The sequence below is a fragment of the Drosophila bipectinata genome, chromosome XR, assembly GCF_030179905.1.
Source record: "Drosophila bipectinata strain 14024-0381.07 chromosome XR, DbipHiC1v2, whole genome shotgun sequence".
NCBI classification, from domain to species: Eukaryota; Metazoa; Arthropoda; class Insecta; order Diptera; family Drosophilidae; genus Drosophila; species Drosophila bipectinata.
The window spans coordinates 18131852-18152311 of record NC_091735.1 but is presented as its reverse complement, the minus strand read 5'-3'; the positions used below and the strand labels follow the sequence as shown (position 1 = coordinate 18152311).

The 20460-nt window shown below is 35.0% G+C and overlaps 4 protein-coding genes across 5 annotated transcripts; 3 read left to right on the top strand and 1 right to left on the bottom strand.

Moving 5' to 3' along the window:
* The first annotated feature begins 4631 nt into the window (after positions 1 to 4631).
* Positions 4632 to 11051, top strand: LOC108131911 (proton-coupled amino acid transporter 1). The gene is made up of 6 exons (XM_017251024.3): positions 4632 to 4964; positions 7732 to 7889; positions 9485 to 9845; positions 9905 to 10356; positions 10425 to 10603; positions 10671 to 11051. Exons 1-6 carry the CDS (start codon positions 4953 to 4955, stop codon positions 10922 to 10924), a joined length of 1416 nt encoding a protein of 471 aa, XP_017106513.2. The 5' UTR covers positions 4632 to 4952; the 3' UTR covers positions 10925 to 11051.
* Positions 11052 to 14652: 3601 nt separating this feature from the next.
* Positions 14653 to 17810, top strand: LOC108131910 (proton-coupled amino acid transporter-like protein CG1139). Of its 2 annotated transcripts, none has more exons than XM_070282970.1 (4): positions 14653 to 14781; positions 15745 to 16284; positions 16379 to 17012; positions 17095 to 17810. In XM_070282970.1, the coding sequence occupies exons 2-4, from the start codon at positions 15793 to 15795 to the stop codon at positions 17334 to 17336; spliced, it is 1368 nt and encodes a 455-aa protein (XP_070139071.1). In that variant the 5' UTR covers positions 14653 to 14781; positions 15745 to 15792; the 3' UTR covers positions 17337 to 17810. The 2 variants fall into 2 exon arrangements, with proteins under 2 accessions (XP_070139071.1, XP_017106511.1); XM_017251022.3 differs by having other exon boundaries at positions 14654 to 14781; positions 15742 to 16284.
* Positions 17811 to 18059: 249 nt separating this feature from the next.
* LOC138925647 (thioredoxin domain-containing protein 2-like) lies at positions 18060 to 19055 on the top strand. Its single transcript, XM_070276513.1, has one exon. The coding sequence runs from the start codon at positions 18060 to 18062 to the stop codon at positions 19053 to 19055; it is 996 nt and encodes a 331-aa protein (XP_070132614.1).
* Positions 19056 to 19250: 195 nt separating this feature from the next.
* Positions 19251 to 20334, bottom strand: Arpc3B (Actin-related protein 2/3 complex, subunit 3B). Its single transcript, XM_017251035.3, has 3 exons — positions 20206 to 20334; positions 19899 to 20072; positions 19251 to 19722 (listed from the first exon to the last, which is right to left on the bottom strand). The coding sequence occupies exons 1-3, from the start codon at positions 20209 to 20211 to the stop codon at positions 19378 to 19380; spliced, it is 525 nt and encodes a 174-aa protein (XP_017106524.1). The 5' UTR covers positions 20212 to 20334; the 3' UTR covers positions 19251 to 19377.
* Positions 20335 to 20460: the final 126 nt, after the last annotated feature.

Here is a 20460-nt window from a genome sequence, read left to right as displayed (position 1 = left end):
TTATGACTTTTAGCCAACAAGAGCTAAAGCGAGCCAGCCAACTAGCTGGCAGCCCGTAACTCTTGACTTCACTCCACAGCGACCTGTCGATCGTTCTGGCCCTGCGACATCCCATTTCATCCATCCATGCCAAATTGCCGATCTAATCATAGCCTCTATTTAATTGCGAGTAAGCTATGAGTCACAGTGGGATGGGATACTTTGCAAAATTTTAAAAACTAAATAAATAAAACTTTAATATACAATTTTTACAAATATAAATACATAATAGAAATTAAATATAAACTAAAAGTAGTAAAGGTAAGAAATGGCATCAAAGTAATAGGAACAAAATTCTAAGTTTTAATATATGTATTTGTGTCTTTCAAAAAATATTTTTCAAAAATCTTCTAAGAATAAATAAATAAAATCTTTAATAAAGCTTTTAAATAAAACAATAAAACAGTAAATAACTAACAATGCTTATATTTTTAAGAAAATGTATGAAATTAATACAATTTCAATAATTTTTTTGATGTGGTTGCTTGAAAAACATGAATAACTATTTATTTTCTATAAAAAAATATGCACTATCTTAACTGAAAACTCAAAAATTATTTAAAAGTAATCCAATATATATTTATCTACGATTTTTTAAGAGAAATAACTTATTTAAAGCTAAGATATTTATATTTTTAAATATTGTATTTTAGGAAAAGGCTCAAAACATTAATCCTACAAGCTGTCATTTAATATTATATTTTAATCAATTTTAATAATTCATAATTAGTAAAAAGAATAAATAAATATTTATTTAATAATAAATATTAATCCCTTATTAAAATATATTGACCATAATAAATCCCTTATCCTTTTTTAATATAAATTTGCACATAAAAATAGCATTTTATTCCACTGTAACTGTTTAAAATATAAGATGACTTGAATAACACTCCAGAGAAAAGGTCTCTTTTAAAAGAAAACCTATTCTTGGGTATTTATTTATTAAAATTTAATTTTCAAATTTAACTTGAACTTAAATACTATTTCTAGTTTAATTTTTATTTTAATACCTATTACTAAAATAGTCATAGTCACTATTTCACATTATTTTTCTCACTGTTTAGTACGATTCTTGGCTCCAGTGGCTCCCGGGTTCTATTCAGCCAATTGGAAGATCGGATAGCAGCGCCAGGTGGTGGCTCCACAATCCACATGCCGCATGCCACATGCCTCATATGCCGCATGCCGCATATGCCTCATGCGGCAAGTAAGGCAGCCAGGTCATTTGGTTGTCACTGAAGCATGTGGCATGGAGTGTCCCACTTCTGGCTTGCCATTCTAGAGAGGATCTGGTCGGACTTGTCCAAGGGGCGGGGCGGAGGGGCAGGGGGAGGGCATATCGCCAGGGGGATTTCCAGGAAGAAGATGGGACGGAACGGGATTGGAAAGGTAAACCCAAAACGAAAAGTGACAGGGAGGGAAATTGAACTAAATAAGCAAGAGATAAGTGATTTAAGAAGTTGGGGGACTTTCAAAATATATTTCGTTATTTTTTAAGAAGTATTTTGGAGTACACAATTTTATGAATTTTCAAAAAAATATGATTTTTTTTAAAACAAGTCACCTGAAACCGAAATAAAGACATTAAGATTTCCAGTTCGGATATGGCGACAATGTCTATAAATCCGCGACCGTCTTCAGATCTTTCACTTTCTAAGTATTCTGCAATTAAATTCATAATTTTTTTTTATTTTAGTCTATATTTTTTTTGGAGCTTTATATATATATATGTATATGTAAGTATTGTAGTATAAGTTGTTGGTGACTTTCCCCAGTGACAGTGAGTGTCAGTGGCAGTGACCCCACAGAAGTGACTGTCACTTGGTAATTACAACCACTAAGGTAGCTGCAATTTGTTGAATTTAAAACTTACTGGAGCGTCACTAAAAAACGTTAAACGTTTCCAAGCCCCAACTTAATACCTCAATTTAAAGACAAAGAAATCGGGGGGCCTGGCTCAAAGTTTTTAATAACAATAATCCACAGAATAATATAAAAAAAAATAAACAAAAGAAAAACCAACCAAAACGTAAACAAAGTTTTTTAATTGCAAGTTTTCTATTTATTTTTTTTATACGAACCAGAAACCAAGCATGTCAGTAGTTCCGAAAAGATATGGAGATATAAGAGCTATAGAGTCTTGTAAGAGTTACAGGTTTTGAATGAGTTAAGAAGTTGAAAGCGAAAGTATTTTAAGAATTATTATTATTATCGAAGAAGATGGCTTTCGAAAAGGCTGGAAAAATATTATCTAATATCTAATATCTACGAGTATCTATCTAATGTTTAATATTTAATATAATATTTAATATTTAATCTAATATCTAATATCTAATATCTAATATCTAATATCTAATATCAAATATCTAAAAAGCTTGTTTTATTCTTAAAATAAATCCTAAAATAACTCATAATATAAAACTCATAAATTTTGCACAAAATTGGGTCAAGGTGTTTTACAAGTTTAAAAAAATCATAAAACATTTCTCTTAGCCATAAAATGTTTTCTAAAAATTGACAATATTTGTCCTTAGACTTAGACTAAAAATTGTGAATGAATAAATAATAATAATAATTGTGAATTAGAATAAAAGAATTAAATACACTTATAAAAACCAACAAGCATCAATAATACCCAAAGGTTCAATGACTTTTAATTTGAAAAGCAACAAAAATAATAAGAATTTCACCAATTTCTGGTCTTATTCTGTTTTTTTTTCTTTCATTATTTTGACAGAATGATAAACTGATCAAAATAGCAAAGAAATAAATTGATGACGAGTATCTTAACTTAAGTACCCGACTTTAAATACCCTTCAAAATAAAAAATAGTTCTTTTAAATATTATTTTGACTTTACTTATCATAATTCCTAATAATTTCTCATATATAGAATTTTTTTTAAACCATTACATTTCATATGAAGTGTATTTCAAAGAGAGTGTACTATCCATCACGTTTTTAGCTTTTTTTCATTGAATCGCCCGACCCAAAATGTGATCTGGCAAGGGCAATTGGATTTCGGTTGGCTGAAAATAGTCTCCCGATACCACCCACCGAACCGACCCATTCCACCTACAAATACCAAGAAAATAAAATGGCATATCATGGTACAATATCCGATCTTCTCAGAGTTACCTATGCATATATCTATATATTTTTCTTTATGATGGACATGCGTGTGCTATTCATCTATTTTCTGGTCAAGTTTCAAGGCCAAGGACAGGATAGCAGGGTCGTTAATTGAGCGATCTGCTCGTCAAGTTGGCGTGTGTCCCGCAATAGAATGCCCTGGAATGTAGGCTACACTGAGAGAAAATATTCATATTGAAAGTATTAAAATTTAATGAAAAGAGGTTTACTAGAAAATTGAACACTGGAAAAATTACTATTAATTATTAAAAAAAAATTAACAAGTTTTCTTTAATTTTTTATAGTGTAATTTCATATATAACGTTTATTCTTTGTTCTCACACCGCCTTTTGTGACATTTTCTTTTGCTTTAGTTTATTTTTAAACAAATCAATAATAATAAAACATAAATTAAACGATCCATTAGTGTGATCAAGTCGGAAAAATGAAAGTTAACTGAAAATATACACTTGAAAAAATTGTTAAATTAAATTTATATTATACAATAGATCTAATAATTTTTACAATTAATTTTTGGTAAGATGAAAGCCTTTATTAAGGTTTACTTTTTTATTAAGGTTTATTAAGGTAAATGAAATTAATGTTTTAAACATACATACATATGTATACGGTTTTTATTTAATCATAAAATTTGTTTTTGTAATCTTAGTATTTTTTGAATGGAAAAATCAGATTCCTTTGTATTTTTTTTTTGGAATTTTATGAAATAATCTATAGTCTACTTAAGGGCGTTTTTAGGAAAAGTGTTTGAAAAAAAGAAATATGAAAGAAGGAATTTGTAAATCTTGTAGGAACCTAAAAAAAAATGAATATTTTGAAAGCTTTTTTTTTCAAAGCATCTAAGTTTTATGCCAAAAATATTGATAGATTCTAATAAAGTAATTTTATGATTTATATAATATGCCTTTAATTTCTTAAAAATATTCCATTACTTATAATTTAAACATGTCTCTATGGCATTTGAAGTATTTCTTACGTTTCAAGTACCAGCTGGTTGGTTATCGGAAACCATACCTCATTCAAGAATTCATAGAAAACATTTATTTTCATTCAACAAGTGTTTTCACGGCACGGTGTGCAACGCCACCTGTGGTGTGATAAGCACACCAAGGAGAAAGTTGCATTGCCCCAAAGGAGAGGGGGTTGGGGGCTATAGCCATTACGATCCCGGTTTCTTTATAAGAACAGCTGATTGACAGCCTGTCTCTTTCCCTTCACCGTATCGGTGATGAATATTTTTGTAATGAGCGAATGCGGGGAGCCCGGGACGAAGTGTGGAGAACAGCTGCCTGCCTCCCACTCTCCCAAAAACAAACACAAACACACGCACACACACACACGCACACATGCCGGCTCTCAGTTGGGGCATCGCTCCTTCTCGCTTTGACAGCCAGAAGCGTTGGTCGGCGATTCGCCGGTGGCGTCGTCAGTCTTGAATATTTCGTGGAGCGATTAGCACACAGAACACAGAAGAAAAACTGAATTCTTCAAAACTTGATTCTTGATTCTTGAAAATAAAATTCAATTAGCCGCATCCGCATCCTAAATACATTTTATTCGAAAATATCTAAATGCAGTCTCAACAAAAATAAATCAAATATAGCGAGTGTGTGTGCGTGTGTGTTTTGTGTGTTAGCTTCTCTTTCGCTCAGTGTTTTGTTGTCTGTTTTTTTTTTTATTTTTATTATTTGTTTATTTTTGCTTTGACCGAGTTCTTTAACAACAACAACAAGAACAGTACAAGCAGCTACAACAAAAATGGATGCCGAGGTGTGTAATTAAAATTAAGATATGTACTATAACCCAAAAAGAACTCTTTTTATATGTAACCCATTCACATAAAAATTACGACGTATTTAAAAAAAAGAAAAAAAAACAGCCAAGACCCCCAAAAAAAACCAGTTATTTTTTTGCCGGCAAAACAAAAGCAAAAGCACAACAAACACCAAAGACAGAAGAATTCAAGTACAAAGTCAAGCTTAAAAAATAAATAAAATATTACCAAAAAAAAACTGTTACTAAAATAAAAGACAAAAGTTTTTTTCTAATTATATCTTAAAACAGAGACTAAGTTTATTAATTCCTAATAACCAAAACTTCCGTTTTAAGCCAATTCATTGATTAGTACGCATTTTTGGGCTTATCTTTTTATAGATTTATGATCAGTTTTCGGTTCACATATTGGTAATAAAAGATTAGCCATGATTTACAATCCGTAGACCCCCCTGGTCTACGTCTGGTTTATTACACCTAAGGGATTAATTACTCAAATTTATATTTAATTTATTATTTTTTTATTTTTTTTCATAAAAATGCAAATAAGCGAGAAAATTCACAGACACTTTGGTTTGATCAAGGTTAGAACTGGTTCTGGGACAAGTTACTATATATATGTAACTGAAAAAAAGAACACAATAGATATACACTTGAAAAAAGTATTTATAATATACAGAAAATTATGAAACAGAAATGTATTTAAATTCCTGATAATTTCTCATATATTTCATATTCCAACAAGTTGTACAAAAAAAATGCATCAACAAAAGCTTTGCCAATAAAAACCAATCAAAGCTCTCATTGAACTTGTCACATTTCCGGCAACATTAATAAAAGAGAAATTAATAATTTTTTCCCGTTTTTGATTTGTATTCTTCTGTATTTGGATTGTTCCAAGTGCAGTGAACCCCCCATTGACCGACCACCGACCATACCAATCGAAACTTGTCCGCTGTGGAAAATTTTCCACTCAAAAGACATATTTCTTAATTCAAGAGGGACCAAGAACCAACAAAAAATTAAAAACGAAAAAAAAAAATCACAAAAAAAAACGAGACTATACATAAATAAATAATATCAGTGTCGGCCCTCTTGACAGTTTGCCAATGGGCAGCCATGGGTTAAGAGGGAGGGCTAGTGGGGAGATTAGGGGGAGTGGGTGGCAGGTGGTGGCGTTACGCACTTCAAGGCTGTTCTATCTGTCATCTAAATAGACCTTATTTAATAGAGTGTTGAACAGTTGAGACCTAAAACTTGATTAAAATAATGAGAAACTAATGGTTTCTTTAGGTTTTTAATATATTTGTTAAAAGTTGTATTCTGTATGCTCTTTTTTGTATTATAGGAAACTATAGAAAACTATTGTTTTTTTTTCTTAGGAGACCTTATTAAAAAATTCCAAATGTAAACTTTCATATTTATTTATTTTTTTTAATATATATATAATACCCAATAATTGAACAATAAATTAGACCAAACTAGTTACCACAATCGAGAGGCCTCGATATTCAGGGCATGTGATTATGACAATTTATACTTGGCTCTAACTGCTTTAGCTGCCGATAAGCGTAATCAAAAAATAATAAAAAAAAGCAAAAAAAAAAAATGATTGTCTAGATTTGCACAAGGTTTCGGGATACCAAAAGTGGAGTACTACTACTAGACTAGACCACAGTCTCTCGACATAAAAAATTCCCCTCCACAAACAGCCATACGTCATACGGCGCCAATACACGAGATTGCGTATACGACATGTGGTATGGTATGGTATGGTATGGTATGATATAGTTGTTATTTTCCATTTTACAATGAAAATGAGAGGCATTTGAAATCAAAATCAGTTAGCGATAGCTTTAACCATTATTTATAACACTCGAGATGAGTTTTGGGTGGCATCGATAAGGCTTAGCAACAAGATCATTCAATAAGTGGCCAATAAATATCATCCAGAGTATCATTGAATCTCTAGAATGCCCTCTTAATTGCAGTCATAATTTCTTTTGTTTTTGGGCTGATAAGCTATCACTAGAATATTATGAATGAACGTGCCTAATGAGGGGGGAAGGTTTCCTATTACTTACTTAAGGGTTAATTAATTTCCATAGTGGGTTTTCGATTCAGAAGAGGGGCTTGAATTTCACAATAAAGTCACGAACTAAATGGCTTTCAAGATATGAAATATCGTACAGACTTTGGCACTTGACATTTTTCCCATACTCATAATTCAATTAGAATCTGAACAACGCATTTGGTGAGATTGCAATTGGTACTATACAACTTATCTAGACCTCATTGAGGTTGTAATGATCGAGACAGGCACGTGCTCGATATATATATATGTATATATATAATTTGGCAAAGTTGTTGGGACTATCTGGGCCACAAAATAAACACATTTAGATATAGATAGACTCGATAGGAGAGTGATAGCATTTGCTTTGTATTTCGGCTTTTATCAATCCGTTTAATTAGCCATGATTTACAATGTTATAATGGGGATGGAATATGGAATCGGGTGGGGAAAGGCCCATGTAAATATTCCATTCATCCCACACTTACTTCCACTTAAGTCAAGTGGAATTGAATGGGCACAAGTTGATCTGTGGGCTTGCCGATTAAATCTTCGTCTCTGAACTTGATCATGGAGATGGACAAGCGGAAGCACTCGACGATTCTCTTCAGTCAATTAAGAATGAGAGCGACAAGAGTTACATAAACCTTTAATTATATTAAACAAACATGAGTATATTTTACTTTAAAGGCACACATTCAGATACAAAACATAACCACTACCAAGCGGCGCAATGTGAACGAGCAAGGAGGATACGAAGAGACGGCCTGTGGCAAGGTAGTTGCAGTTGATCCACCCGGGAATGCCGGAAGTAATAACCATAACAAGGGTTATCATCCACTCACCAGGTATGACCACCTGAAGAGCATCTATGGTAGAGACTGAACCAACTAACCACTAACCCAAATCAAGATTGGATATCCCCCACCTCGCTTATGACTAACCCAGCTTCACACTATTGGATAACCTAACCTTAGAATGCCCTTCATCCCAAAAACTAACCTACAAATTCAAGTGTCCTCATATATGATAGAGCCTCTGTGGCAGAGACTCAACTAAATAACCACTAACCCAAAACAAGATTGGATATCCGCCACCTCGCTTATGAAATGTATTCCATCAAACCCAACTGGAATACTGCTTAATCCCTGCTCAAAACCCAATCCCTGCTACCTACCTACAGCTACCTAACCTCAAATGCCGTGCATCCCAATAACTAACCTAAAAATTCATGTGTCCTCATATATGATAGAGCCTCTGTGGTAAATACTCAACCAACTAACCACCAACCAACTTGCTTATGACATGTATTCCATCAAACCCAACTGGAATACTGCTTCATCCCTTCCTAGAACTAACCCACTATTGGATAACCTAACCTCAAAATGCGCTGCATTCCAATAACTAACCTAGAAATTTAAGTTTCCTCATATGTGCTTTTATTTAATTTGTAAAATTAGTTTAAGAATAGGCTTAAGTCTAACAAAGCTTCACCAATAAACCTTCAAAAATAACATCCCTGAATGGACTTCCTATCCTTTCACCTAATCTTCCACGAACCCTATGAAAATGGATTTTAATATCATCCCAAACCCATAACCTCCAATGGGGTTTCCTCACCTAACTAAGCAGCACCGACATATCCTGTTCCTGAAGACCTCAAAAGAAAGAACTCCCAAGCAGATACTCTACGCTTATGGGGGAATACCATAAACCTACTAACCGGAACCCTAATTATGAGGAGACATCCACATTCCAAGATCCTGTACCAAAAACACTAACCGAATCCAAATATAACTAACTAAGGGATAAATTAGAGCCTACATCTCAGACCCTATGATAACCCACTCCCAACCTCATGAAAATATATACTATCATAAGGTACAACGACAACCTATTATGAACCCCAAACTCATAAACTCCAATGGGTTTCCTAACCTAACAAAACAACACCGGAAATTCCAGATCCTGAAGATCAAGATCCAGATCCTTAAAAGAAGGAAACTTACTAACCTAAGCCAAACCAAACTATGAGAAAACACCCACATCCCTAGATCCTGTGCCAAAACCACTAACCGAACTCTAACCCTTAAATATTGGACAAACTAAAGCCCACATCTCAAGATCCTATTATAACCCACTCCACTCACCACTCCCAGTCTACTATGGATAACTTAGCTTCAAACGTCAAAAATATCTATCATTCAACCCTTTCCGATCATGATCTAACCCACAACACATTGGATAATACACAACCTATAGTACTATAATAGCCCAATCCTCTCAAGACCCCATGGAATTTCCATCCAACGGATAACACACTCCCATAACACACATCCACCCACAGCCAGACCACAAGGCCTCTTCAAATTATCCAAAATCCAAAAAGTGTATTTCAAAGTATGAGCCAATAGGAATATATATTTTTAATCATGCTTCAAAGCTATCTGGAGACGATCGTCCATCTGTTCAAGGGCAACATTGGACCTGGACTGTTTGCGATGGGGGATGCCTTCAAGAACGGAGGATTGGTGGTGGCACCGATACTAACCGTGGTCATAGCCGTAATGTGCATCCATTGCCAGCACGTCCTGGTGGCCTGTTCCAAGAAGATGCGGGATCTGCACGGCGAGGAGATCTGTGCGGATTATGCGGACACCGTGAGACAGTGTTTCGAGAATGGACCCGTCAAGTTGAGGGGCTGGTCCCGGACTATGAGCCGATTGGTGGACGTGTTTATTTGTGTCACACAGTTGGGATTCTGTTGCATCTACTTTGTTTTCATTTCCACGAACGTGAAGCAGGTGAGTGGTGGTGTCGTCGAATATCATAGGGTTGTGGTTGCTATCGAGATCCTTTAAAGATACTCCATGCCTCCGACATCGAGCTAGACCTCCGTCTGGTGATGGTGGCGGCCCTGCCGCCGATACTTCTCAGCTGTCTGATTACCAATCTGAAGTGGCTGGCTCCTGTCTCGTTGTTTGCCAACATCTGCATGATCCTCGGCCTGTCCATAACACTGTATTATGCACTGAGGGATGGGCTGCCGAACATACCGGACCGAGCACTCTGGACCAATGGATCACAGTTGGCCCTCTTCTTTGGGACAGCGATCTTTGCCTACGAGGGCATCGCACTGGTGATGCCACTGAAGAACTCAATGGCCAAGACCGAACAGTTCGAGATGACGCTGGGTGTGCTGAATGTGGGCATGTTCTTGGTATCGGTCATGTTCCTGTTCGCCGGATCCGTGGGCTACATGAATTGGGGCGAGGAAGTGGGCGGAAGTCTGACCCTCAATCTGGGCGATACCATGTGAGTGAGGATATGAGAATCTTGTACCTCCAGAAGGACCAACTGTTAAATGTTATATTTCTATCCAGTCTGGCGCAGGTGGTCAAGGCAATGGTATCCATGGGTGTTATGTTCGGGTATCCTCTCCAGTTCTTTGTGGCCATTCAGATAATGTGGCCGAGGGTTAAACAGAGTTTCCGCATCGATGAGGAGAAGAGATGCCTGTTCGGTGAACTTTTATTCCGTACCATAATGGTTCTCATCACATGTGAGTACTCCTTAACTGAATACCTTAATGCATCCTAGGATAAACAAAAAGAGGATACTCTTCGTAGTGTCCATTGCGGAATTGGTACCAGCTCTGGGCTTGTTCATCTCGCTGATCGGTGCTCTCTGTTCGACGGCTTTGGCTCTGGTATTTCCAGCTGTTATCGAACTGATTACCCGCAGCGAAGCCAACAAAGGTCCTGGATTCTGGATTTGTCTCAAGAATTTGGTAATCCTACTATTGGCACTATTAGGATTCTCCACCGGCACCTACGAAAGTCTCAAGGAGATTATAACGCACTTCAATGATGAGCCAAAATGATTTCAACCAAATAAATAGTAGAGATAGTTATAACGAAATATTTACAAAATCGGAATCAGGTTCATCAAATATCAGTTATCACAAAAACATAATTGTCTTAAAAAATAAAAAAGAAAAATCAATGTGATTTAGTGATATTTGACGTAAAAAAATTCTAAATCTTAAAGTACTATTAATCGTATGTATATCCTGGCGAATTTATTGTTGAAGAATACTATATATGAAAAAATTAATACCATGTACTATATATCTAAGTGCCTAACTGTGTCTTAGTGAGCGTGCAGCGCATTTTAATTATTATAATTGATTATATTTTTTTTTTTCATAGCCAATAAGTGAGAATAAACGTTGCGACGTTTGTTTTGACGTCAGCAAAATATAAAAAAAAAATATAAGAAAAAGTACTCACGTGTCGCTTTTTTGGGTTGGGATTTCGGGAATAATATTTTTGGAAAACAATGATCTTGCAGACAATGTTTATTATTTTGTTAAAATGCAAAACAAACATCATCACCATATGAGAGTATTTCTTTCTAGGTCATGTCCGCGTGTCCGCATGTCCGTTTGTCCGTTAATTCTAGTTCCTATACAGAACTAGCTCTCTTACTCTTTAAAGCTATCAGCTTGGGGATATATAGTATCTTGAATATGAATATTTTTCTAACTGGAACTTGGTCTTTTACTCTCCCAAGCTTTAAGCTTAAAAATATATCATATCAAAAGATGAATTGAAAATATCTACATTTATAATATACCCTACCATGCAATGTCCGCGTGTCCGCTTGTCCGTAAGTATTTTTATTAGTCTGCCCGGAACTTGATCTCTAAAAGCTTCCGACTTCTTTAGTATCTTATTTATGAACTAGTCCGGCCTAATAAGCTTCCGTTAATTGGAGAGACTATCCACAAACAATACTTTTATGATTTAAAGATGAAAACTTACTACGCATTTGAAAATTTATCGACTTGTTAACCGCACTCCATATAAAACAATCAAATCCAAAAGCCTAAAAAAAATAATTACACACCTAATTAAATAATTCGTAAATAAAATATATAAAAAACAGAAACAAAAAACCCGCAAGTCATAAAACCAAAAACGTGCTGAATAATAATCAAGTTGCCAAACGGGTTCAACGAAATTGAATTATATTGTTTGGTTTTTTGATTAATATTATTATTTGGCACTAGCACTCCAAAAGAAAAAAAAATATGGCATTAACATTGACCCCAATTCTCGGTAAATCGGTAAAATAAATTAACAAAAAAAAAAACAAGTAATCTTCCATCAAGAGGTGGGTAGTTTGCATAAATTCCCGTCTATTTAATGACTTTCGCTTTCGTCTGGAGATAACTGGTTAAGAATGGAAAGAATGTGGGTAAAAGAGAGGCATAGACTCGCTTCTGGGTATTACGATAATCTAATCCAATCCGAAACGAACCAAATCAATCTAATCGAAACCGTATTCCCTTAACTCAACGACCTTCAACTCGAAACGATCGATCGGAGGAAAATGCAGGCAATGCCATTTATGTTAGATATGCATAGCGGAAGTCAGGGGAGCGCCATTAAAAGGGGGTCCTACAAAAAAAAATTTAAAATAAAATATATAATAGATTTTGTTTTAACTAAATTAGTACTTACCTTCCTATTTAAAGTTAAAAACTTAAAATTAAATCGATAAATTTCAAAACCCCCCTTTTGTAAAAATTTATTTGTTGTTATGAATTTGTTTTTAATACTCCTTATATAATCCAATTGCTGAATTCCGTAAACATCGATCGATTCTTGATTGAAAAAAAGTGAGATGCAGGCAAGATCGATCGATCGGAGAACTTTGATTCCGTGCAATTCATTTAACTGGCGCTTCTTCAATCAAGACAGTAAATTTCCATACTTTTTTTTTAGACTTTCAACAAAAAAAAAATAAAGACAAAATAAAAAATGAAAGAAATGAGACACAGGTGTAACGATCACGAACATGGTTTGGTGCGTTCAAGAATTTACTTCAATAGGCACGTGCCGGGGTAATACCAAATCGAAACCAAAAATTCCGGAACATAAACTATAGATCCTTGAACCTGATAGAACCATTTCCTGCCGCCCGATTTTTTTTTTTTTTAATAAAAAATTCAATGCGCAATGTCATGACGCAATCAATGTTACGGTTCTATTGCAGTTAAAAAATGAACTCACATAACAGACGGTGCGACAAAATAAATAAATTAACTAACTTTGAATGATGAATGACAACTGTGGGAAATTATTTAAAAGAAAATATAGAAAATAATGGAATATCATAAATCATAAACAAATGAGAACTAATAGAACTTTGTTGGTGAATAGATTACTAGCTTCGTGAAATTTTAATTATTATTACCATTTTGTTATTATTAGTTTAGAGAACAAGACGAACCCTTGATACTCTTTGATATTTAAGTGAATTATTTTAAATATATAGCACTTACCTGATAATATAATATTTAAGTTGAATAAGCTTATTATATATTTTACATTATATTCGCTGACAACGCTTCAGTATTAGGCTTAGAAGCACTCAATTAAAGAATTTAATTTAAAAACTTCATTTAAATAGATATTTAGTGATTAAAACTATTTTTAAAAAGCAAAATAAAATTTAAAATTCAAAAGCTTCCGGACGCGGCAAAGGATCCAAAGGATCATTGCGGCAAAAAACGAGAGAATGTGTGAGAGAGCAGCCAAGGTCTCACCATCTAGTATTTTTTTGCTAATTATACAACACTGTTTTGGTTTTCGGGCGGGAAAAGGGATAATTTCAAATTAGGATTATAAGGATAAGGATTATAGACTTTTTAGAGCTTAGTATTAAAACTAAAATACCCTTTGCAAGGGCATGAAATCACATTAATGGATTTAATTGCTGATAATCGCTTTTGATCTTATTTTTCTCAGAAATTAGTTAACAAACAAGGGGATTTATTTTACCTTACTTATCATGGTTTGCCATACAAATTGGCTTAATTATTTGCTGAACAAAGTTTGTTTTTAATGTATACATTTTTAAGGTTTTTTTTTTTAGAAATATTACCTTATATTTTTTATAAACTAGTTTGAATTGGATACTTAAGTGTCACATTAATCGGTGACTGACCGCTAGATATTTTTCCACTTTATCACTCACCTCGTTGCACATTTTTTTTTCTATATTTAATATATTTATATTATAATAAAGTACATTTTCAAAGCGAAAGTGATTTGTAAGTGCTTTGAGTCAGCACAGCAAATAATGCTTTCAAATTCAAAACTATTATCGATCTCACAGATCAGATATGGTTGCACTCTTCCCTGTGGGGGAGACACCCACGACTTTTAACACTTTAATGACCAAGTTTGTGAGTTTGAGTGATAAATTTTTGAATAATTCGCTAGAAATTATAATTTTACTTAAACTAGTATATTTAAAAAATTATGTACTAAATATATATATATTTTTTTTTTTTGAAAAAAACCACTGTCTCAGGGTTAATTGTGATTCGCATTTTTGCAGTTACAGTACGAGACACTCGTCCCAAGATACACTCACAGTCATGTCCATCATATTCATGAGTTACACTCACACACACCCACAATCGAGTGGCGTTCGTTCGGCATTTTTGTACTACTATTATGTGGTTTTGTTTTTGGTTTTGTTGGAGCAGTTTCGCTTTTTGCCGTTTGCAATTTACTGTTCGCTTCTGTTGGCCAACTCGAGCACTGAGTCTGGTTTTGGTTCTTGCCGCGAACGGTCCTCTTCGCGTAACGCCCGTCCATCCGATTTCTATATTTATTTCTATATTCGTTCAAATCGGCAATCGGGAAAATCAACCATCGCAAGGTGAAAATCGCAGTTATTATCAGCTCTTAATCATTAATCTTATCAATCAATTTTCGATTGATTTATACTCCAAAATCTGTGACAAAAATGCAAATTCTTAATAATATTAAAAATAAATGAAAAAAATACACTTTGTGATTTGTGCATAATTAACTTTTATGGCCTTGGCGGGTTAATTGCTTCCTGGTCGTTAAAAAAAAAACCAATACAATAATACAAGTGTTTGGCTTGCATTTTTTCATTTGTTTGTTTATTTGGTTTTTTATTCTCGGAATTTACTAAAATTAGTTGCTAATTTTCAAGTGTTTTTTTATCTTATTGTTGTTGCTGTTTGAATTACAATTAATTTTCATTTCAATTATTCCACTAAACTAGTATGTATGTTTCATAATAAATTAAATAAACCTAATTTGCATTGAATGCTTTTATGCTAAATTGAATTAATTAGCATACTTTCAATGCCCTGAATCATTTTAGCAGTTTTTTATTAAGTTTTTATGAATGAAATAGTATTCTATGACGTACTTTTTCCGGTTCGATCAGGTTGTCATAAAAAATATATAAATTAAACTAATAAAAAGTGTTAATTTCAAAAATTATAAAGAAAAAGTGGATCTTGAAACTAGAAAGTACTAAATAGTATGTGTGATATTTTATATGAAATTTTTTTAAATGTTATAATTTACAATTTTAACCCTTACTTTAATTATCATCTCAAGTAATGTCTCCCTCTGCCCTTAGTGGGGTTAAACACAAAGATTGGGGTGAGAGCGAAAGGGAGGAGAGATGGAGAGATGAGAGCCCCATTAAAGTGCAAGTACTCCACCGGTAATGGCTCTCCGAAGGCCACTCTACCTTTCTCCCTTGCTCTCGCCACGATCTTAAAAACGTCAAAAAGTACCGTTATGCCACCGATCCACCTGCATTCTTTTGACAAAAAATTTTCCATTTATTCCGCAGCAGCAACAGCAGCAGCGCAGCGAACAGAAAGCAATCGAAGCCGCCGGTAACATGGGAAGGACACTGGAAATAACGCCACCGGAGCGATCCATAAATCTGGAGAAGCAACAGGAGGCCGGAGGCGAGAATGTCGAGACCGGAGCAGCGGGCACGGGTGCGAAGCGACGCGGTCACGAGACCAGCAATCTGGAGGCAGCCACCCATCTGTTCAAGGGCAGTGTCGGTGCCGGTTTGTTCGCCATGGGTGATTGCTTCAAAAACGGTGGTCTGGCAGGAGCCACCATCCTGTTGCCCATCATTGCTGTGATGTGCGTCCACTGTGAACGGATGCTGATCAAGGGCTCCATTCTGGCGGTGGAACGGACGCCGGGTGTTGATTTTCTCGATTATCCGGAAACCGTCGAGAAGAGCTTTGAGTACGGGCCACGCCCACTGAGGCGGATGTCGCGATTCATGAAACTGGTGGTGGAGATGTTTCTGTGCGTCACGCAATTTGGTTTCTGTGCCATATACTTTGTCTTCATCACGGAGAATCTTCATCAGGTAGATGCAGTTCCTCAAAAACATACTGAAAATCTAAAAATATGGATATATTTTTTTGAACGTTTACCAACACTACTTTGAATTTGAATTCCAGGTCCTTCAACAAAACGGCGTCGACATTAGCATGAGTATGGTGATGCTGATCACTTTACTGCCCGCCATGATTCCTTCGCTGATGACCAACCTGAAGTACATATCCCCCGTGTCCTTGTTCGCCAATGTGGCTCTACTTTTTGGACTGATCGCCACCCTGACCATCGCCTTCTCCGATGGACCGATGCCATCGATTGGCGACCGACATCTATTTACGGGTGGTGCTCAGTTGTCCCTGTTTTTTGGAACCGCCTTGTTCTCCTACGAGGGTATCGCCTTGATCCTACCACTGCGGAATTCGATGCGTAAACCGGAGAACTTTAGTAGTCGTTTCGGTGTCCTCAATAGCACCATGTTCCTAACCACCGCCCTGTTCATTTTCACCGGTTTTGTGAGCTATGTTCGTTGGGGCGAGGATGTGGCCGGTAGTATTACCCTGAATCTGGTAGTGGAGGACATCCTGTCGCAGGTGGTAAAGGTGGTGGCTGCCCTCGGTGTCTTTCTGGGCTATCCCATACAGTTCTTTGTCATGATCAAGATCCTGTGGCCGCCCATCAAGCGATCCAATGAATGTGCCCAGAAATATCCAATCACCATGCAAGTGTGCCTTCGTTTTGTCATGTGTATGATGACCTGTAAGTATTATTTATATATTTTCATAATCTTATCCCCATTATCCTTAATAAATCGTAATCTTTAAACCTAATATCCTTGCAGTTGGCGTTGCTTTGGTAGTACCCCAATTAAATCTGTTTATATCCCTGATCGGAGCTTTGTGCTCCACCTGCCTGGCTTTTGTCATTCCGGTACTCATCGATTTTGTGATCCAGGCCCAAGTGCCCAAAGGACTTGGGATGTGGTCGTACATCAAGAATATCCTTATTCTGACAGTGGCTGTGCTGGGAATCGTCACTGGTACTTATCAGAGCATCGTGGAAATAATCAAAGAGTTTAAATAATAGACTTTAATCCTAAAAATATATATATACATATAATTATTATTATTTTTTTTTTGTTTGTTGTGTAAATAACGATATTTCATTTTTGTGTTTAAGTCTAATTCCTATATTTTTGTATTTTGTTTTTTTTCGCCATTCATTTTTTTGTTTATAGTTTTTAAGCTGTGCATTTGTTTGTATTATAAAATATTATTTGGAAAACAGAAAAAAAAAACCAAACAAATATGATCTGCGAAACAAAAACCAAAAAAAACACAATTTTAATAAATGATTATAAAGCTGGTTTTTTTTATTAATTGGAAATCAAAGTTTTTTGTTTAAAATAAATTAAATTAAATTTTGTAAAGCTTTAAAATGTCTAAGAAGCAAACAAAAAAATATCTCTATTTTTAAGGATTATGTATATACACTTTATGGTAAAAAAAAAACTTATTTAATAAAATAGGAACAAAAATTCCAACAAGGCCCATTGTACTTAATGACTTTTAAAAAAATTTCCGACCCAAGAAAGCCATGAGATTCGAATTTTGGGTCTAACTTGGAAACATATTTCAGTCACAGCCCTAGAGCGTAACAAAACGTTTCGACTTCTATAAAATTGAAAAATTTTATAATTCAAAAAAAAAGAAACTTTCTTTTTTTTCCAAGTATTTCGAAAACTTTGTAAATTTCTTGGTGTATCTTTCTAAAAATAATAATATCTTAATAAGGACTTTGTGAACCATGGAGCACAACAGAGTTTATCATCTTATTAATTTCTTTGAGAGATTGAGCCTTTCTCCGGTACACCTTCGAGTCCACTATCCTAGTAAAAATCCGTTGCTGGACATTAAAGAAACTCCATCCATCCCAAGGAATTTGGAGATCCAATTACATCAGGAAATAAATCAGAACATGCCTGAAAACATATCTGATGAGAATGCTTACAAGGACGTTCCAAAGGATGTTAAAGAATACGAAAAGTTGAAGCAAGATAGTGAGGAAGATGTTCCAAACAAGCTCCCAAAGGAGGAGGACGAAGCTATTGAATCAAAGAACTCGGAAGAGAAAATCGACAGCGTCTCCAAGAAGCTAAATGATCTGGAAACTGAAAGTGATACAAACCAATCCCCAAAGGTTCCACAACAAGAATTCCAAAATTCCAAGCAAAATCTATCCAAAGATAGCAGAGGGGTTGCTCCAAACGAGTCCCTAAAGGATATTGAAGGACAAAAATATGCAAATTCTAATCAAGATCTAACTAAAGATAGCGAGGAAGATACCCCAAACAAGCTCCCAAAGGAGGAGAACGAAGCCATCGAACCAAAGAGCTCAGAAGAGAAAATCGACTGCGACTCCAAGAAGCTAAATGATCTGGAAACTGAAACCGATACAATCAATTCCCCAAAGGGTCCCCAGCAGGAATATGAACAATTTATACAAGATCCACCAGAAGACAGCGAGGAAGATGCTCCAAACAAGCTCTCCAAGGAGGAGGACGAAGCTATCGAACCGAAGAGCTCGGAAGAGAAAATCGACTGCGTCTCCAAGAAGCTAAATGATCTAGAAATAGAAACCTCCAAGCAGGAAGAACCTTCAAGAGGAAAGCTTGTGTATATACCCGATGACACTAAAAATTGCTTCAAGTCAGAAATTTTTCGTGAACATCTGGAGGAGATCCTTCGTAAGCACTTGAGATCGAAACGCTTAGCGGACGCCGGAAAAGATTCTTCAGACTAGCAGGATAAGGATACTCAGGACAAGAAGGTTAATCAACTGGATAAAGGAGAATAAAACCAATTTGTAAAATTTTGGAAATATAATAAAGCATGTATTGATTTAAAAAAAAAGCATACTTGATAAATGAATAAATGTATGAATACAATATGAAAAATTTGATTCCGTAAAACTAAAAAAAAAGTAAAGCAAAATATATGAAGGGAATATCTTTTATATATAATTTTAAATTCATCTTATATTTTTATACACCATAGGCAGTGATCAGTTATAACTCACAGCTAATCAAAAAAAAAATAGAAATTGAAAATATATATAATATAATTTACAATCCTGGTCCGGATAAGCTCTTCTCCATAAACTTCTTTTTGGCAAAACAAATCCACCATTTATTCGGTTTATCATCGGGTGTATCGAAAACTTTCTCCAAAAGTCGATTTCCGGTTTCCTGACGCAGCTGCAGGAAATACTGACGCATCTTTTCCGGATCCTCTGGCTTTGTATAGATGGAGTTAAGGGGAAAACCCGGATCGCCTGGCAGATCGAAACGATCTATAGCCAGACTATATAATTCCTGCTGGCCCTGGGCTTTACTGGTGCATCGGGCCAAACGTTTCAGGCATTCGGTTATATATAATGTTATATAGATAAGGACACGATCCACTTCCGACTGCGATAAGATATGGAAATATGGGTTAAAGAGAGAAATGTATGAATACAACATGAAATATTTTATCTCATTTTGGCTGAGCTATTGGTTAGAGATAATACCCTATGTATTACTTGTAGTTTGTTTTGATTTTCTATTAATGATATTTTAAACCAAAAATACCACAAAAAACCAACCTTAACTTCGTATGTCCGAAAAAAAATGTTCGATTTGTAGTAGTATAGTGATTCATCCACGATGTCGTTATCAATATTGACATTGGGCGCTGGTCCGCGGATCTGGGTGCGTAATGGCAATATAGCCATATTGCCAACCGATCCACTAAATTCCTCAATCTCCGAGTGGTATGCCTAATAATCGAAAGATAATAACATGTAAATAAAAACAGAAATTCCTAGTTTCTTATCTTGAATTTGAATTTCTGTTAGTCAACACACCAATCTGTAGCCATATTTCTCTTATATTTTAAATATTTCTACTTACCGGCATTTTTTTAAATTTATTTGAAAGTAAACAGTCTTTTTAATGTTAAAAAAAAAACAGCAGCTTGTGTGAATAAAAAATAAAATTAAAAACTTCTAAGCTGTTTATCGAAACAGTGTTAGAAAATACCTTTTAACGATTATTTGGTATTTTTGATAATCACCTCAGGTCAGTATGGTATGGTGAGTAGATCCTCATAAATTCCGATGTTTTTCGTAATTTTTAACTTTAATCTTATATTTTGTAAGGATTTAT